The sequence below is a fragment of the Talpa europaea genome (genome assembly GCF_964194135.1).
Source record: "Talpa europaea genome assembly, chromosome: 2".
NCBI lineage: Eukaryota > Metazoa > Chordata > Mammalia > Eulipotyphla > Talpidae > Talpa > Talpa europaea.
In genome coordinates, this window is record NC_140068.1 from 133804793 (window position 1) to 133820953 (window position 16161).

A 16161-nucleotide genomic window follows, 5' to 3' on the forward strand; every position below is an offset into this window, starting at 1 on the left:
TTATACATTTCTGGTTTTGCTTTGACCAAAGCCTCTAGCTTCTAACCTGTGTTTTGAAGAGGATTTGACCTCCCAAGTGGGGTGACATGGGATCATGTTAATTAATAATTGCCACTTAAAGGATACGCTCTTTGTCACTTCTTTGTGCCTTGTTTTGGGGTTCCATTTCTGCCCCTCTGTGTGTGTGGTGCCCCCCTCACTCCAAGGGAAAATGAACTTGAACACCCAAGGGTAATAAACAAGTGGCCCCCCACACTAGAGCACTCCTGGGCCTCAGAAACTGCTGCGCAGGGAGAAGCCATGTGCACCCCACACTTCTGACAAGGGCGCGCATCCAACCACACACATGTGTCCTCACCACAACAGGGAGCAGCACCCCAGTTGAGACACGGGCCAAGGCCTAGGCGGACAGTCTCTAAGGAGGATGCGCCGGTGTCTACAGAGTCGCGGGCAGGTGGATTCAGGCTCCAGACCCTGCTCCGAGCTTCGCTGGCGCATCCTGACCCCCTGCACGGATGTGTTTGTTCAGGTCCTACTCACATTCAGCCCACACTTTCCATCATGTCTCCTTCCCTCAGCGTGTGCTGGACTCCGGGGTCCACACTGTGGACAGACTCGAGTCTGTGTCCTTAGAGACTTAAATGTGGGGAATGTGCTCCTGGGCTGAGAAGCTTTTCTCAGAGGGGTGAGCAGGAAGGACTAACCATTCTCTTCATGGGCTGAAGAGTTTCAACCAGAAGAGTTGAAGTGAGGACGCAGGATCCCCCTGACCCCCATGAGCAGCACCCCAGGCCCTCCAGCCGCAGCCGACCTTCTCCCTGAGGCCAAGTGGACACCCAGCCGGGCGCTGACCCTGCCTGCCCCTACCATGCAGGCAGAGCAAGAGGAAGGTGGTGTCGTCTCCCAGGTGGTCTCGGGGGTCCAGAGCATCGGGGGTCACAGTTCCCAAAGGCAGGATGCCCCAGGGCTGGACATGGGTTGACCGCGTGGGCAAGAGGGCATCATGAGGGAGCTCTGGTGGGTGGACGGGGCCACGGGTTTCTGTACCACTAAAGGCACCCGCGGGGGTCCCTGGAGTTGGAGAAGCACGAGGCGCCCTCCCGTCTGTGGCCACAGCCCATCCATGCTGGGCAGCGTGTGTCCCTCACCCTGGCCTCGGCCAGCACCAGGCTCTGAGTGGACACCCCCTGACCGCCCCCCACCCCCGCGCTATCCTCTGGGCCGCGTCCACCTCGCAGAGCCCTTTGGGCACAAATATCCACATTTCAGTCAAAGGCGAACACGCATCGGGGAGGTTCCGGGACTTTTCCTGTTTGTCCTCCTGTCTGCAGGCCCAGCCGGGACCGCACATGAAGGTGTCACTCCCGTCAGGTGAGGAAATGGGCTTTGGTCACTCCGAGTCCCTCCTGAACGGGCAGCTACCCCGGGCGGCCAGCTCTGCATTGACCACTGTCGGTTGGCTCCCACGCAGAGAGTGACCCCCCGCTGGCCACTCCTTTGAAGGAGCCTCCTCGCATACCATGTTCCTCAGCTCCCCTGAACACTGTCCTCCCCCTCCATGGCTGGTCCCGGAACCCCCAGCTGTTGTCCGGGCTCAGGAAGCCTAGACAGCATGGGGGCAGCACAAGCGGACCTGGACCCCCAGCTCCCCGCATCCAGTGCCCTCAGCCACCCAGGGGACCCCAGCCCCCGTGTCCACCTTGCGCACACCCAGGACCAGATTGTCCACATGAAGGCAATGTCCACGCGACGTCAGCAGCAAGTCAGACTCTCAGGCATTAGAGGGGCCGGCAGGAGCGTCAGGACAGGGATCTTGTTGTGGCACCAACAACTCAGGCTTCTGGGTCTGGCTTCTGCCCCATCTTGCCTGGTCTGGGGTGTCTTCTCGTTGTCCCGCTCGCCCTGTCCCCCACTCTGCCCTTCCCACACCTGCCAGTGCCTCCCCCACCTGCCAGGCCCAGGAGGGCACAGGGGGTGGTGGCGACTTTCCTGCTCCCTGTGGACACGGCTCGTCCTGGCTCTGACGATGGGGCCACCCCGGTCCCTGCAGCAGTCAGGGGGGTGATGGGGCTGAGGGGGGACCAGGTCCTGTCCTCACAGGTGTAAAAACTAAGGAAATTGCCTCTGACACACTCAGGGCACTAATGATCACTGGGATGTGCCACAGGACGACGCCAATTAAGACGGTGACCTGAAAAAGGGCGCTTGTTCCTCTGGAGTAAAGTCACTTGATGGATGGATCTTGGACAGTGTCCAACACACAGATACCAGCTCCAGAGCTCAAATAGCCCAGCCCTGAGGCCCTGCTCTGTCCATGAGGCGGCGCAGGATGGGGTGGAACAGCCTGTGAGTGCTTAGAGGCATCCCCAGGAGTCCCAACCATGGAGTGAGAGGCCGGGATGCCCTCTGTCCTGCCATGTGGACAACCTCAGGAGAGAGACTCGACAAGGCAGCGGGAACGTCCCCCACAGACTGCAGGTATCTGTCCCCAACCGTTTGCAGAGGAGAATCCACTCACACTTGGAAAATTTTAGATGTCAAGCTTCATTTTAGACTGGAGAAAGCGCCGTAGTTAAACTATTCACTTTGTAAATCACGACAACTAATGCTGACGGGGCCCAAGTCATCATGTCCCACTGCCCTGTCAGCCTGGGTAAGACTCAGGGAGAGAAAACATATTCTCTTGTAATTTATGATGGTCAAACACATTGACTTTTAATACATTGAGCATATTAGAAGATTGTGACTTATAGGAGATGTGATGATTTCTGCTGCATACCTGGGATTAGCATCAGCACAGTCAGTGTGTTCTGGGTGCTGAATAAAATCACAGCAATTAATAGAATTGGATAGCGATGAAGACATTCCAGAGGAAATTAAAAATTACACTAATTGTTCAATTCAGAATGACATTCCTTTTCTCCTAAACATGATGACAGATATGAGTCAGGCAGAAATTCAGTAACTTGTCAGCGACACTGTTGACGTCTTAATGGCTCTGGCACTAACATGATGGTGGCGCCGACATCTGTCTATTTGTGGACGTGAACTTGGGATTTTTCCCCAACTCCACACCCAGGGATTGTCGGTGTAATTGGAAAATGAGTCACAGTATTTAATTAGGGCCTGGAGGAGATATGTCAAGTTATTTTATCCATTTTAAAGATGTATTAAAGGTCACTCGACAGATGTCAACATTTTTCACCTCCACGTACTCTGATTTATTTTCTTGTTTTTATTAAATTTCTGGAATTATTCCCAACAATGTGTTGCAATTATTTTACATTACTATATTCTCCTAAAAATCCTACCCTCCCCAGGCGCTCTCCCTCCGTCATCCCACAGAGGGGGCAGAGGATGAGATTGGGGGAAGGAGAGAGGGCAGGGCTGCCCCATGTCCAAATGTCCCCACGCACACACGGGCCTGGGGTGAGGAACAAACCTGCACCTGGGGGACCCGGGTCCCTGGGACAGGCAGGGACAGCCACACGCACAGACCGCCCGGCTCAGAACCGGAGCGGCCTCCTCCCTGCACAGATGTGCATGAGTCTGAGGGGGACAGAGGGGCCGGGGAAGGACCCGGGGGTGGATGAGCCCATCCTGCAGGAGGGACATGTGGGTGTGACCCAGGAGGAGACTGCGGGAAACGTGGTCTCTGGGTCCTCAGATGTGGGGGAGTCAGGTGCAGGGAGATGAGGAGACAAGAAGACAGGACTAGGAGTCAGCAGTGAGGCCACAGGGACAGGAATTTGAAAGAGGAAGCATCAGAACATGCCACATGGGGACGTTGAGCCCAGATCATTCAGTTCCAGGTCAGTGTCGGGTCCTGGGGAGCAGGAAAACAGGGACCCGCACACCCCATCTCCCTGCACACCTGTCACTGTGGGGCCTCCCCAGACCAGGGCTGTGCTGGAGGAGCAGGGACAGGTTCTCTAGGGTGGGGAGGGGCTGGGTATGGTCACCTGTCCTCTGGGACTGTGCCCTGGACAACCTCTGGGAGGTGTGCTGGGCTGAGACGCTGGGGCCCCGGGCAAGAGCAAAGCAGCGGGACTGGGGCGGGGTGTGTAGTGTGGGAGCTTTGCTGAGATTTTTGACAGATAAGAGATTCTAATGTATTCAAGTTTTGTAGGGGACAGTTGAAATTTGAGTCTCTCAACAATCTGGCGGACATGTTTGGACAAATAATAATGGCACATTCACATTAGAAGGAAATAAATGGGTTGAATAAAACCGTATACACAGATAATGATATTAGAATCCACAGAACCTAGAAGTATTAAGTATAAAGAAAATACATTGAATTATTGACTTATATTGATACCCTTTATATTTTTAATATTGGAAGATTGAGGCTTTTCCCACTTTCCTCTTTTACACAGATGATGTCTCCAGGGGTGACCAATCACACCATCGTGACAGAATTCATCCTCCTGGGGTTCCCCACACAGGGGACCATGGGCTTCTTGCACCCGCTGCTCTTCTCCCTGGTCTACCTGTGCGCCCTGCTGGGGAACGGGCTCATCGTCCTCATCACCACCCTGGACCGGCACCTCCACACCCCCATGTACTTCTTCCTGAGGAGTCTGTCCTTCATGGACCTCTGCCTCATCACAACCACAGTCCCCAAGTCCATCGCCAACTCTCTGAGGCACAGCAGCTCCATCTCCTTCCTGGGCTGTGTCCTCCAGGTCTTCATGATGGTTATGTCAGCATCTGCGGAGCTTCACCTGCTCACGGTGATGAGCCTTGACCGCTATGCTGCCATCTGCCACCCCCTGCACTATGACGTCATCATGAGCAGGGGCAGGTGTGTGCAGCTGACAGGTGTGTCCTGGCTGGGTGGAGGCGTCATCTCTGTGATGTTCACAGCTGGAGCCTTCTCCTTGTCCTACTGTGGGTCCAATGTCATCCATCAGTACTTCTGTGACATCCCCCAGTTACTGGCTATTTCCTGCTCAGAAAACTTAATGAGCGAATTTGTCCCCATTCTCATTGCTGTGGTCTGGGGTATGTGCTGTTTCATTTTCATCATCATTTCCTATGTCCACATCTTCTCTGCTGTCAGGAAGATCCCATCCACAGAAGGTAAAGCCAAAGTCTACTCCACCTGCCTTCCCCACCTGCTGGTTGTGATCCTGTATCTCTCCACTGGATGCTTTGCTTTTCTGAAGCCGACCTCAGGGACCCCGTCCATGTCTGACCTGCTCATTTCTATGTTCTACACGGTGGTGCCCCCCACCTTTAATCCCGTCATATACAGTCTGAGGAACCAAGCCATTAAGTCGGCTGTGGGGCGACTGATGAAAGGCCAGTGCACCAACATGTGAGGTATTATTGTTTTCCTAAATTACACCATCTACATTTTTGAACCCAGCAATTATTTAGATTGTCCCTCTAACTATTACCAATCACCATTTTAAAGTAAAATAAGACTTTTCATTACAGATTTCCTTTGCAAATTTTAACATTGTTCTAGTCTTCAAATTTCTTTCCTAAAATAAGGCAGCCATTTCCAAAACACCCATCTATGTGACATACATGATATGAATTCTGTTCTTTAAATATTACGGCTGGTATATGAAAGCATGTTCTAGAACTCACACATCACCAACATTTTCATGAAATCCAGCAGTGGTAAGGGGTCTGTCCTCGGGAGCACAGGGTCAAGGGACCCCAGTCCTGGGGCTCGGTTCCCACAGCCTGTGTGTGTCTCCCCTGAGGCCCATCCCTGTGGAGGGAGGGGAGACAGCTGCGTGGGCCCCACCCCTCCTGATTCCTGATGGGGCAACTTTCTCTGAGAGACATTCATGTTTCTGCTCAAAGGTCAAGTAGAAATTACACTTGACATAAATCTCCCAGAGACGGATGGAAGTTTCCGAAAGAATCTGAATCTATGATTGAACTTATACTTGATGTTCATTTATACGGTGTTCTGTTCTGGTTACAGCACCTTGAGGGTATGTGTTTTTTTTTTTTTTAACATTTATTTATTTATTTATACAAGCACTGGGTACAGTCAGAAGCGCGGGAGGGTGAGAGGATTCACCAGAGGCAGAGTGGGAAGCAGAACAGGCAGACTGATGAAGTACACTGCTGAGGGGAGCGGCGGGCACGGCAGGAGAGGTCTGTGCGCCATGTGGGACCCTCACCGGCAGCTGGGGATAAAACCAGCGCTGCAGAGGCTGCGGGCAGCTTCACAGCCCAGCATTCAACTGCTGTGCCACCTGGGGAGGCCCTTGGGATTCCATTTCTGCCCCTCTGTGTGTGTGTGCCCCCCTCACACTCCCGGGAACACCCACATGAACACTCTCCTGCATACACAATTCAAGGACAGGGAAACCCAAGGGTAATAAACAAGGTGTCCCCCACACTAGAGCGCTCCTGGGCCTCAGAAACCGCTGTGAGCACAGGCCCTGCACAGGGAGAAGCCACATGCACCCCACACTCCTGACAAGGGTGAGTGTCCATTCACACGCATGTGTCCCCACCACAACAGGGAGCAACACCCCAGTCGAGACCTGGGCCAAGGCCTAGGCAGACAGTCTCTATGGAGGACTCCCGGGTGCCTGCAGAGTCGCGGGTAGGTGGATTCAGGCTCCAGACCCTGCTCCGAGCTCACAGGCGCGTCCTGACCCCCCGCACAGATGTGTTTGTTCACATCCCGGGATGGGATCATCCTGCGGGGCCAGCGGAGTCAGGGTGTGATTGTGTCATTATTTAGCGTTAATGTCTAATAAGCTGGGCAGACTCTGTCCTGCTGCTTCCTGGGATCTCTGAGAGCTGCTGATGATGACGCTTCAGCTCCTCACACTCATCCCACACTTTCCATCATGTCCCCTTACCTCAGCGTGTGCTGGACACCGGGGTCCACATGGTGGACAGACTTGAGTCTGTGTCCGGAGAGATTAAATGTGGGGAGTGTGCTCCTGGGCTGAGAAGCTTTGCTCAGCCGGGATGAGGAGGAAGGACTAACGATTCTCTTCATTGGCTGAGGATTTTCAACCAGAAGAGTTTAAGTGAGGACACGGGATCTTCCCAACCCCCACGAGCAGCACCCCAGCCCCTCCAGCCCTCCAGCACCCCAGGAGATGACTCCCAGCTGCCCATACCACACAGGCAGACAGGGCGAAGTGGGTGTTGTCTCCCGAGGTGTCAGGAGTCCAGACCCTCTGGGGTCCCAATGTCCAGAGTCAGAATCCCCCAGGGGTGGGGCAGGTGGTATCCGAGAGACCAAGGAGTTGGACATGGGGGAGCACAGGAAGGTGCCCGCGGGGGTCCCCGGAGTTGGGAGAAGTGCCAGGTGCCCTCCCGTCTGCGGCCACGGCCCATCCATGCTGGGCAGTGCATGTCCCTCACCCCAGCCTCGGCCAGCACCAGGCTCTGAGCAGACGCCCCATCACACACACCCCCACCGCACTGTCCTCGGGGCTGCATCCACCTCGCATAGCCCTTTGGGCACAAATATCCACATTTCAGTCAAAGGCGAACACGCATCAGGGACGTTCCGGGACTTGTCTGTGTGTCCTCCCATCCGTGAACCCAGCCAGGACCACTTATGAAGGGGTCACTCCCGTCAGGGGAGGAAACGGACTTTGGTCACTCTGAGTCCCTCCTCTCCCAGTCTCATGGTCCACGCAGCTACCCCGGGTGCGTCCAGCTCTGCGCTGACCACTGTCCAGTTGGCGCTGATGCCAGAGAGAGATTCACGCCGGCCTCTCATCTGGAAGGAGGCTCCTTGCACCCTGTATGCCTCAGCGCCCCTGAGCCCTGACCTCCCTCTGCATGGCTGCACATGGTCCCCCCAGCTGCTGGCCTGCACTCGAGCACCCGAGGCGGAGCCGGACCCACCAGGCACCCTGCCGTCCTTGCTGTCGGGCCCCCAGGGGTCTCTAGCCCAGCCGAGTGCACCCTGCACACCCGCGCAGGATTGTCCACATGAAGGAGATGTCCACGGGAGGTCAGCAGCAAGTCAGACTCTCAGGCACTAGAGGGGCCGGCAGGAGCGTCAGGACAGGGAGAGTTGCTGTGGTGCCAACAACTCTTGCTTCAGGGTCCGTTTATGCCCCAACTAGTCCTGGTCCGGGGTGTCTATTCATTGTCCTGCTTGCCCTGTCCCCCACCCTGTCCCTCATGCCCAGCCAGTGCCTCCCCCCCACCTGCCAGGCCCAGGAGGGTGCATGGGGTCGGCAGGGACTTTCCTGCTCCCTGTGGAAGTGGCACGTCCTGGCTCTGATGACGGGGCCACCCCGGTCTCTGCAGCAATTGCGGGGTGATGGGGGCTAAGGGGGGACCAGGTCCTGTTCTCACAGGTGTAAAAACTAAGGAAATTGCCTCTGACACACTCAGGGCACTAATGATCACTGGGATGTGCCACAGGATGATGCCAATTAAGACAGTGACCTGAAAAAGGGCCCTTGTCCCTCTGGAGTAAAGTCAATTGATGGATGGATCTTGGACAGTGTCCAACACGCGGACACCAGCTCCAGAGCTCAAATAGCCCAGCCCTGAGGCCCTGCTCTGTCCATGAGGTGGTGCAGGATGGGGTGGAACAGCCTGTGAGTGCTCAGAGGCATCCCCACGAGCCCCGACCATGGAGTGAGAGGCCGGGACGCCCTCTGTCCTGCCATGTGGACAACCTCAGGAGAGAGACTCAACAAGGCAGCGGGAGCGTTCCCCCCAGACTGCAGGTATCTGCCCCCAGCCATTTTCAGGAGAGAATCAACTCACACTTGGAAAATTATCTATTTCAAGCTGCATTTTAGACTTGAGAAACTGCTGTACTTAAACTATTCATTTTGTAAATCACGACAACTAATGCTGACGGTGCCTAAGTCATGTCCCACTGCCCTGTCAGCCTGGGTGAGACTCGGAGAGAAAACATATTCTCTTGTAATTTACGATGATCATAGATACTGACTTTTAATAAATTGATCATATTAGAAAATTTTGATTTCTGGGAGATGTGACCATTTTTGCTTTATACCTGGGATTAGCATCAGCACACTCAGTGTGTTCTGGGTGCTGAATAAAATCACAGCAATTAATAGAATTGGATAGTGATGAAGACATTCCAGAGGGAATTAAAAATTACACTAATTGTTCAATTCAGAATGATATGCCTTTTCTCCTAAACATGATGACAGATATGAGTCAGGCAGAAATTCAGTAACTTGTCACGACACTGTTGACCTCTTAATGGCTCTGGCACTAACATGATGGTGGCGTCGACATCTGTCTATTTATGGACATGAACTTGGGATTTTTCCCCAACTCCACACTCAGGGATTGACAGTGTAATTGGAAAATGAGTCACAGTAATTAAACAGGACCTGGGAGAGATATGTCAAGTTATTTTATCCATTTTATATCTGTATTTAAAGTCACTCAACAGATGTCAATATTTTTTACCACCACGTACCCTGACTTATTTTCTTATTTTTATTAAATTTCTGGAATTATTCCCACCAAAGTATTGCAATTATTTTACATTAATATATTCTCCTAAAAAACCTGCCCTCACAAGGGCCTGTCCCTCCGTCGTTCCACAGAGAGAGAAGAGGATGAGGTTGGGGAGGAGGGGAGTGGGCAGGGCTGCCCCGTGTCCAGACGTTCCCACTCACGCACGGGCCTGGGTGAGGAACAAACCTGCACCCGGGGGACCCAGGGCCCTGGGACCGGCAGGGACAGCCACACGCACAGACCGTCTGGCTCAGCACCGGAGTGGCCTCCTCCCTGCACAGATGTGCATGAGTCTGAGGGGGACAGAGGGGCCGGGGAGGGACCCAGGGGTGGACGTGCCCATCCTGCAGGAGGGACATGTGGGTGTGACCCAGGAGGAGACTCTGCAGGAAACGTGGTCTCTGAGTCCTCAGATGTGGGGGAGTCAGGTGCAGGGAGATGAGGGGATGGGGTCGGACCAGGAGTCAGAACTGAGGCCACAAGGGCAGGAATCTGACAGAGGAGGCGTCAGGACACGCCATACAGGGACGCTGAGCTCAGATCATTCAGTTGAAGGACAGTGTCAGGTCCTGGGGAGCAGGAAAACAGGGACCCGCACACCCCATGTCCCTGCACATCCATCACTGTGGGGCCTCCCCAGACCAGGGCTGTGCTGGAGGAGCAGGGACAGGGTCTCTAGGGTGGGGAGGGGCTGGGCATGGTCACATGTCCTCTGGGACTGTGCCCTGGACAACCTGGGAGGTGTGCTGGGTGGAGACACTGGGGCCTGGGCAGGAGGGGGAGTCGTGGGCCTGGGAATAACTGGGCACTGGTGGTCTGTCAGTTCAGTTCACAGAGAGACCTGATAATCAGGTTTTATCATGGTCATTTAAAAATTCATTTCTTCATGAATTTATGGACACAAGTTTGGACAATACATCAATAGCGCATTCACATGAGATAAAATATGAATTTGGTCAGATAACGATAAAACATAGATTCCGTGATTGTATATGTTGATAACACATTCTGTGTTCAATAACGAAAGATATGACAATGTTTTCTTCCTCTTTACTTTTCTATACAGATGATGGCCCCAGGGGTGACCAATCTCACAGCCGTGCAGAATTCGTCCTCCTGGGGTTCCCCACCCAGGGGACCATGGGCTTCTTGCACCCACTGCTCTTCTCCCTGGTCTACCTGTGTGCCCTGCTGGGGAACGGGCTAATCTGCGTCATCACCACCCTGGACCGGCACCTCCACACCCCCATGTACTTCTTCCTGAGGAGTCTGTCCTTCACGGATCTCTGCCTCATCTCAGCCACGGTCCCCAAGTCCATTGCCAACTCTCGTAGGCACAGCAGCTCCATCTCCTTCCCGGGCTGTCTCCTCCAGGTCTTCATGATGGTTATATCAGCAGGTGCAGAGATGAGCCTCCTCACGGTGATGAGCCTTGACCGCTATGCTGCCATCTGCCACCCCCTGCACTATGAGGTCATCATGAGCAGGGACAGGTGTGTGCAGCTGACAGCTGTGTCCTGGTTGGGTGGGGGTGTCATTTCTTTGATGCTCACAGCTGGAACCTTCTCCTTGTCCTACTGTGGGTCCAAGGTGTTCCACCAGTTCTTCTGCGACGTCCGCCAGTTATTGGCTATTTCCTGCTCAGGAAATTTAATCAATGAACTTGTCCCCATTCCCATTAGCGTGGTCTGGAGTATCTGCTGCTTTATTTTCATCATCATTTCCTATGTCCACATCTTCTCTGCTGTCAGGAAGATCCCATCCACAGAAGGTAAGGCCAAGGCCTACTCCACCTGCCTTCCCCACCTGCTGGTTGTGGTGCTGTTTCTCTCCACTGGATGCTTTGCTTATCTGAAGCCAACCTCAGGGACCCCGTCCGTGTCTGACCTGGTCATTTCTATCTTCTACACAGTGGTGTCCCCCCACCTTTAATCCCATCATATACAGTCTGAGGAACCAAGCCTTGAAGACGGCTGTGGGGAGACTGATGAAAGGCCAATACTCCAAGATGTGAGATACCACAATCTAAATTTATAGCCACTCATTAATTCAGGTTTTTCCCCCTAACTCTTAAATGTCATCATTTATTAGCATAGATTTCTTGCATTAGGTTTATTCCCTTGTCACAAATTCATATTCTCATAACGCTCACTATACTCCTGTTTCCTAAATACTGCAGTCCTTCCCCCAAACCCTCCCTGTGTGATGTTCATAAACTGAATCCGGCTCGTGGTTAAAAACTTGTATCTGGTGTAGAAAGACTGTTCTAGAACTCACACATCACCAACATTTTCATGAAATCCAGCAGTGGTAAGGGGTCTGTCCTCGGGAGCACAGGATCAAGGGACCCCAGTCCTGGGGCTTGGTTCCCACAGCCTGTGTGTGTCTCCACTTGAGGGCCTTGTCCTCGTTGACGGCAGGGCAGAGAGAGAGAGTGAGGCCCCCCCCCATCCTTCACGATTCCTCACGGGGCGTCTTCCTCTAGGAGAAGTTCTTGTTCCTGCTCAAAGGACAAGGGAAACCACACTTGACTCTGCCAGAGGTGGAAGGATGGAAGCTTCCTTGGTTAGTAGGAATCTATGAGTGAAAACTGGAATTGATGGAATATTAATTTCTGTGATGCCTGTTTGGATGCCAATGTGACTGCACTCCCTCGATGTGGTGTTTTCAAAAGTAAAGTTATATGAATTATCTTTGAAGAACTACACTTCTAGTTAAAAATTTATAATTTTTAATTTGCTGTGTTCATTTTTAGGTTCCTTAGTTTTCCAGATTCTATCTTGATTCTATACAAGGTATTCATCTCCACCTTCTTGTAGATTAAACTAAAGTGCACTTTTATTCTACTTGGGTACGATATTATTATTTTATTATGTAAACTGAAGCATGGTGTATTTGCAATTTTTTTTATAATTCTACACATCTGCACTGTATGTTGGAAGATATCACTCTTGTCATCCTAACACTGAGAACGTGAGCTGGGGGTGACGTTCCTCCTCTCCGGGAGCAGGTCACTGTGTCTCCAAACTCTCCTGACCGATGAGCACATTTTGTACATGAAACTACTTATGATAATAAAATGTAGTTAATCACAAGACATGACTTGTCCATTCAAATTTCAGAATGAAACCTGCGCTAGAAAATCACTCAAAGTAATACTCATTTCAGTGATAGTATGAGGTCACAGTCCCCATCCCCTCGGGATAGGACGTCATTCCCTGGTCAGATTCCTGTGGATTTATTTTCTATTTTTCCTTTAATAAATCTAGTAAGTGTCTGTTGAGAAGGGATGTTTACCATGAGTGTTTCATCCTAGCATCACGTTAATTTGTTATTTGTTCTTATCAAAGGAGAAGACTCATTTAGACTTTTTACTGTTTTCACCATGGGTCACTTTTCACTCCCCCACATGCACCAGTGTCCACTCAGAATCTACTAAATGCCCTGCAGTGCCCGGCCCCTCCGTCCACACTCCTACTCTCCTTCCCTGTTCTGTCTGGTAAAGAGCAAATTTTTGTACTCAGTCCAACTTTTGCTTTTGCTGTTCGCCCTGACCCCAAGCCCCACCACACACCAAGCTCCATGGCACCCATGGCGTGTCAGGGAAATGAGGGTTGCCATCCGCAGTCCCTCAGCACGGCCTGCACAGACCTGGGTGGGCCTCGTCCCTGCCCCTGTCTCCTCAGAGCAGCTGGCAGATGGTTCCTCTGTCACACAAACAACAAATGAGACAAAATGGAAGAAGTTTTTGCTTTATCTTGTATGAAAAGAGACTGTGGGGTGTATTTAAAAGCATAAAGGAGATGATTTCAAAGGCAGAACATGTGGAACCCTAAACTGCATCTCCCCACACACTCACGTCCATCAAGGAGAAACTTGCTCACACTCAAACAGACAACGTTGATATTTTCTTCCTCCCGAGCGCAGTGGGCCTGGCCACTCTCCCTGGATGGCTGTTCGCTCAGGCCTGGCCCCGGGGTCCTGAGACGGAGGCTTGACCGAGACCAGGGTGAGGTCTCCAGCGCCTGGAGCCCGAGGCGCCTTACCCAGGGCAGAGGGACTTGTTCCAGCACCGTGTCAGGAGTCGATGTGTTTGTTCCTGATGGTGCCAGCTGATGTCCATGACTCAGAGTGCGTGTGGCACGTGGGAAAAGTGAAGACAGAAGTGCCAGGGCTGGGACAGGTGTCAGGCAGGAGGGTGACGCCACAGTGACCATCCTCAGACCAAACCTCAGCTGGGATTGGAGAATGAGCTACAGAGTCGCCGTCCCCCAGTGGCCAGTGCGGTCCCCACGGTGCCCACTCACAGGGCCGGTCGCCCTGTCAAGGACACAACAGAGGGGGTGGCGTCGATGTCCTCAGGGAACGAACTCAAAACAACCGGCCACTGTGGAGGAGGCAGGGAGAATGATGCGCCCGTGCCCACCGGGAGTGCCCAGCGAGGGGGACACTGTCCGTTCCACACTGAGGGGTGGAGGAAGAAAAAGTGACGACGCCTCGGCTGGGGGCAGGTGGACTCCCAGACACGTGCAGTGCAGGGGGGCAGTGACCTGCACCTCAGGGACAGCACCGTGGGCAGAAGCAGGAGGAAGCAGATCTGGCAGAAGACGAAGGGCAAAGCTCTGTCCCTCCTGCTGCTGGAGGGGGTCCCCCGAGGTCACGCCACCAACTGACCTCAGAGCTGGCCTTGAGTAACTAGAGTCTCCTCAGCCTCCATGAGTCCTCAGTGTCCCTCTGCCCAGTCTCAGTGTTCCAGGGACCCTGCCCACAGGAGGAGCCTGGGGAATGGAGGCTTGTCTGGGGCACTAGCCCAGGGGCTGATGTGCAGCTGTACCCAGCCTGGCATGAGCCACAGGAGAGCAGGCCCAGGGCACTCCCTGTCATCATGGTGCCTCCGAACCCAGACGCAGCTGCTGGACCCATGTCTCAGCTCGGGAGTGAGGCCCCTGCATTTCGGCCCAGATACCCTGAAGTGCTCAGGGCAAGCAGCGTCAGGCCCACTGAAACCGGCTCTGGCCGTACCTCCCCTGAGCAAATGGCCCAAGATCCTGCCCCGATCTCAGGGCAGTTTGGGTCTGGGCAGGGGCTGGGGTTTCACTTGGGAACAAGGCGCCAGGATCGTAAATGAACCCTATGGGCAGCGCCCTCCAGAACCCACAGGGCTGAGCTCTCACCAGCTGCATGCAGGGCTGGAACCCCTGAGCACTGAACATGGAGCATCCGATGGGTGCTTCACCAACAACAACAAACGGCGAGCACTGGAAATGATCCATCAGGCTTGAAGGCGGGACCATGAGAGGATATAAGCCGTGCAGGCGCCAGCTCGGACAGATAAATTGGCTTCAGAAGAGGATGCACGTGGCAGCTTCAGAAGAGAAGCAAGAGCTGATGGCTGCACACCCTCCCCAGACAGAGTTGTCATGGCTTCAGGACCTCTATAGACTTGAAGACCCCCGGAGACCTCCTCAGAGACCCCGCTCCTGCACCTGCCTCAGGCCCTGCCTCTGGCATCTCCTGCAAAGAGCGCCTGGGCCTCAACCCGGTCTCTGCTGGCTGTTTGCAGGTGGCGGGCGCGAACACCCCAAGAGCTGGAACACTGGTGTTGCTGGCACCGCCTGCGGGGCTGGGTGCTCACCTGCCTGCTCCCTGGTGGCTGGCGCCTGTGTCTGGCCTCCTTGAGAACTCTCGATGGTCCAGCCATGTCTGGCCCGGCATCTGGTGCTGTCCAGCCTGGTCTGTGGACTATTGCTGTGGGCTCTGCCCACATGGGCTACCTCCAGGGACATGGGGATTTGATCTTGATTCCTGGGTTCCCCCGTGCTGACCCCTCCCTGTCCTCTGCCCATGCACGTGGACCCTGGGTGTTCCAAGCCACAGCCCACGAGCCCACGTGACTGGCATCATCTGTGTCCCTGAGGTGCAGGACACCAGGGCCCGAACGGGACCGGGGCCAGTGGACACGAATCCCTGGCTGGGCCATGTGCCAGCCAGAATAGAGGGGCAGGGGCATCTGCTTCCATTGACAGGGCCCATGGGGGCGAGGCCCTCCACTCATTGTCTGCAAGAAACTCCAGAATCACCATAAGTTTCTTGGGGCTGCAGCTTCTGGGACTGCTCGTCAGGGCGGGTCCCTCACACTCGCTCCGGCCTCCGCCTACCCTCCTGCGCGTGCAGGGGACGGGTCCCCAGCGTGCCCGCCCATGAGCTCATTTGTTGTCTGTGACCCTGACCTGGGGGGCCTGTGAGGACTCGGGGAGACCCACACCTGGGAGAGGGTCCCCTACTCTGCTGTGTCAGAGCCCAAGACACACCCACCCCGAGGACATGCTGGACAGCGCCGCCGCGGGCCTGACGCCCACTGTAAGGTCAACACCAGCCTCTGCCAGACATGACAGTTCAAATGTTGTTACATTTCCAGGGGTTGAGATAATCGGACTTTTTAAATAAAATAATTCTGAGAGACACGAACAAATTCTCATATCAGAAGACCCAGGTGCTTCCCCGTCTCGCTCCTGGGGGATTTCTTGGTTGTCCTCCTTTCCCCCTTCCCACATCCCGTCCACCTGCCAGGCCCAGGGGGTGCCTGGGGGTGGTGGTGACTTTCCCGCTCCCTGTGGACGGGGCTTGTCCTGGCTCTCATGCCGAGGCCACCCCGTCCCTGCGGGGTCAGGGGGGTGATGGGGATGAGGGGGCACCAGGTCC

At 54.1% G+C, this 16161-nt stretch overlaps 1 protein-coding gene across 1 annotated transcript; it reads left to right on the plus strand.

Annotated features, from left to right (window-relative positions):
- Positions 1 to 775: 775 nt before the first annotated feature.
- LOC311167684 (olfactory receptor 14A16-like) lies at positions 776 to 5327 on the plus strand (the record flags this gene model as incomplete). The annotated part of the gene is made up of 4 exons (XM_084228739.1): positions 776 to 907; positions 1332 to 1455; positions 1599 to 1762; positions 4380 to 5327. The coding sequence occupies 4 exons, from the start codon at positions 776 to 778 to the stop codon at positions 5325 to 5327; spliced, it is 1368 nt and encodes a 455-aa protein (XP_084084865.1).
- Between the last annotated feature and the right edge of the window lie 10834 nt (positions 5328 to 16161).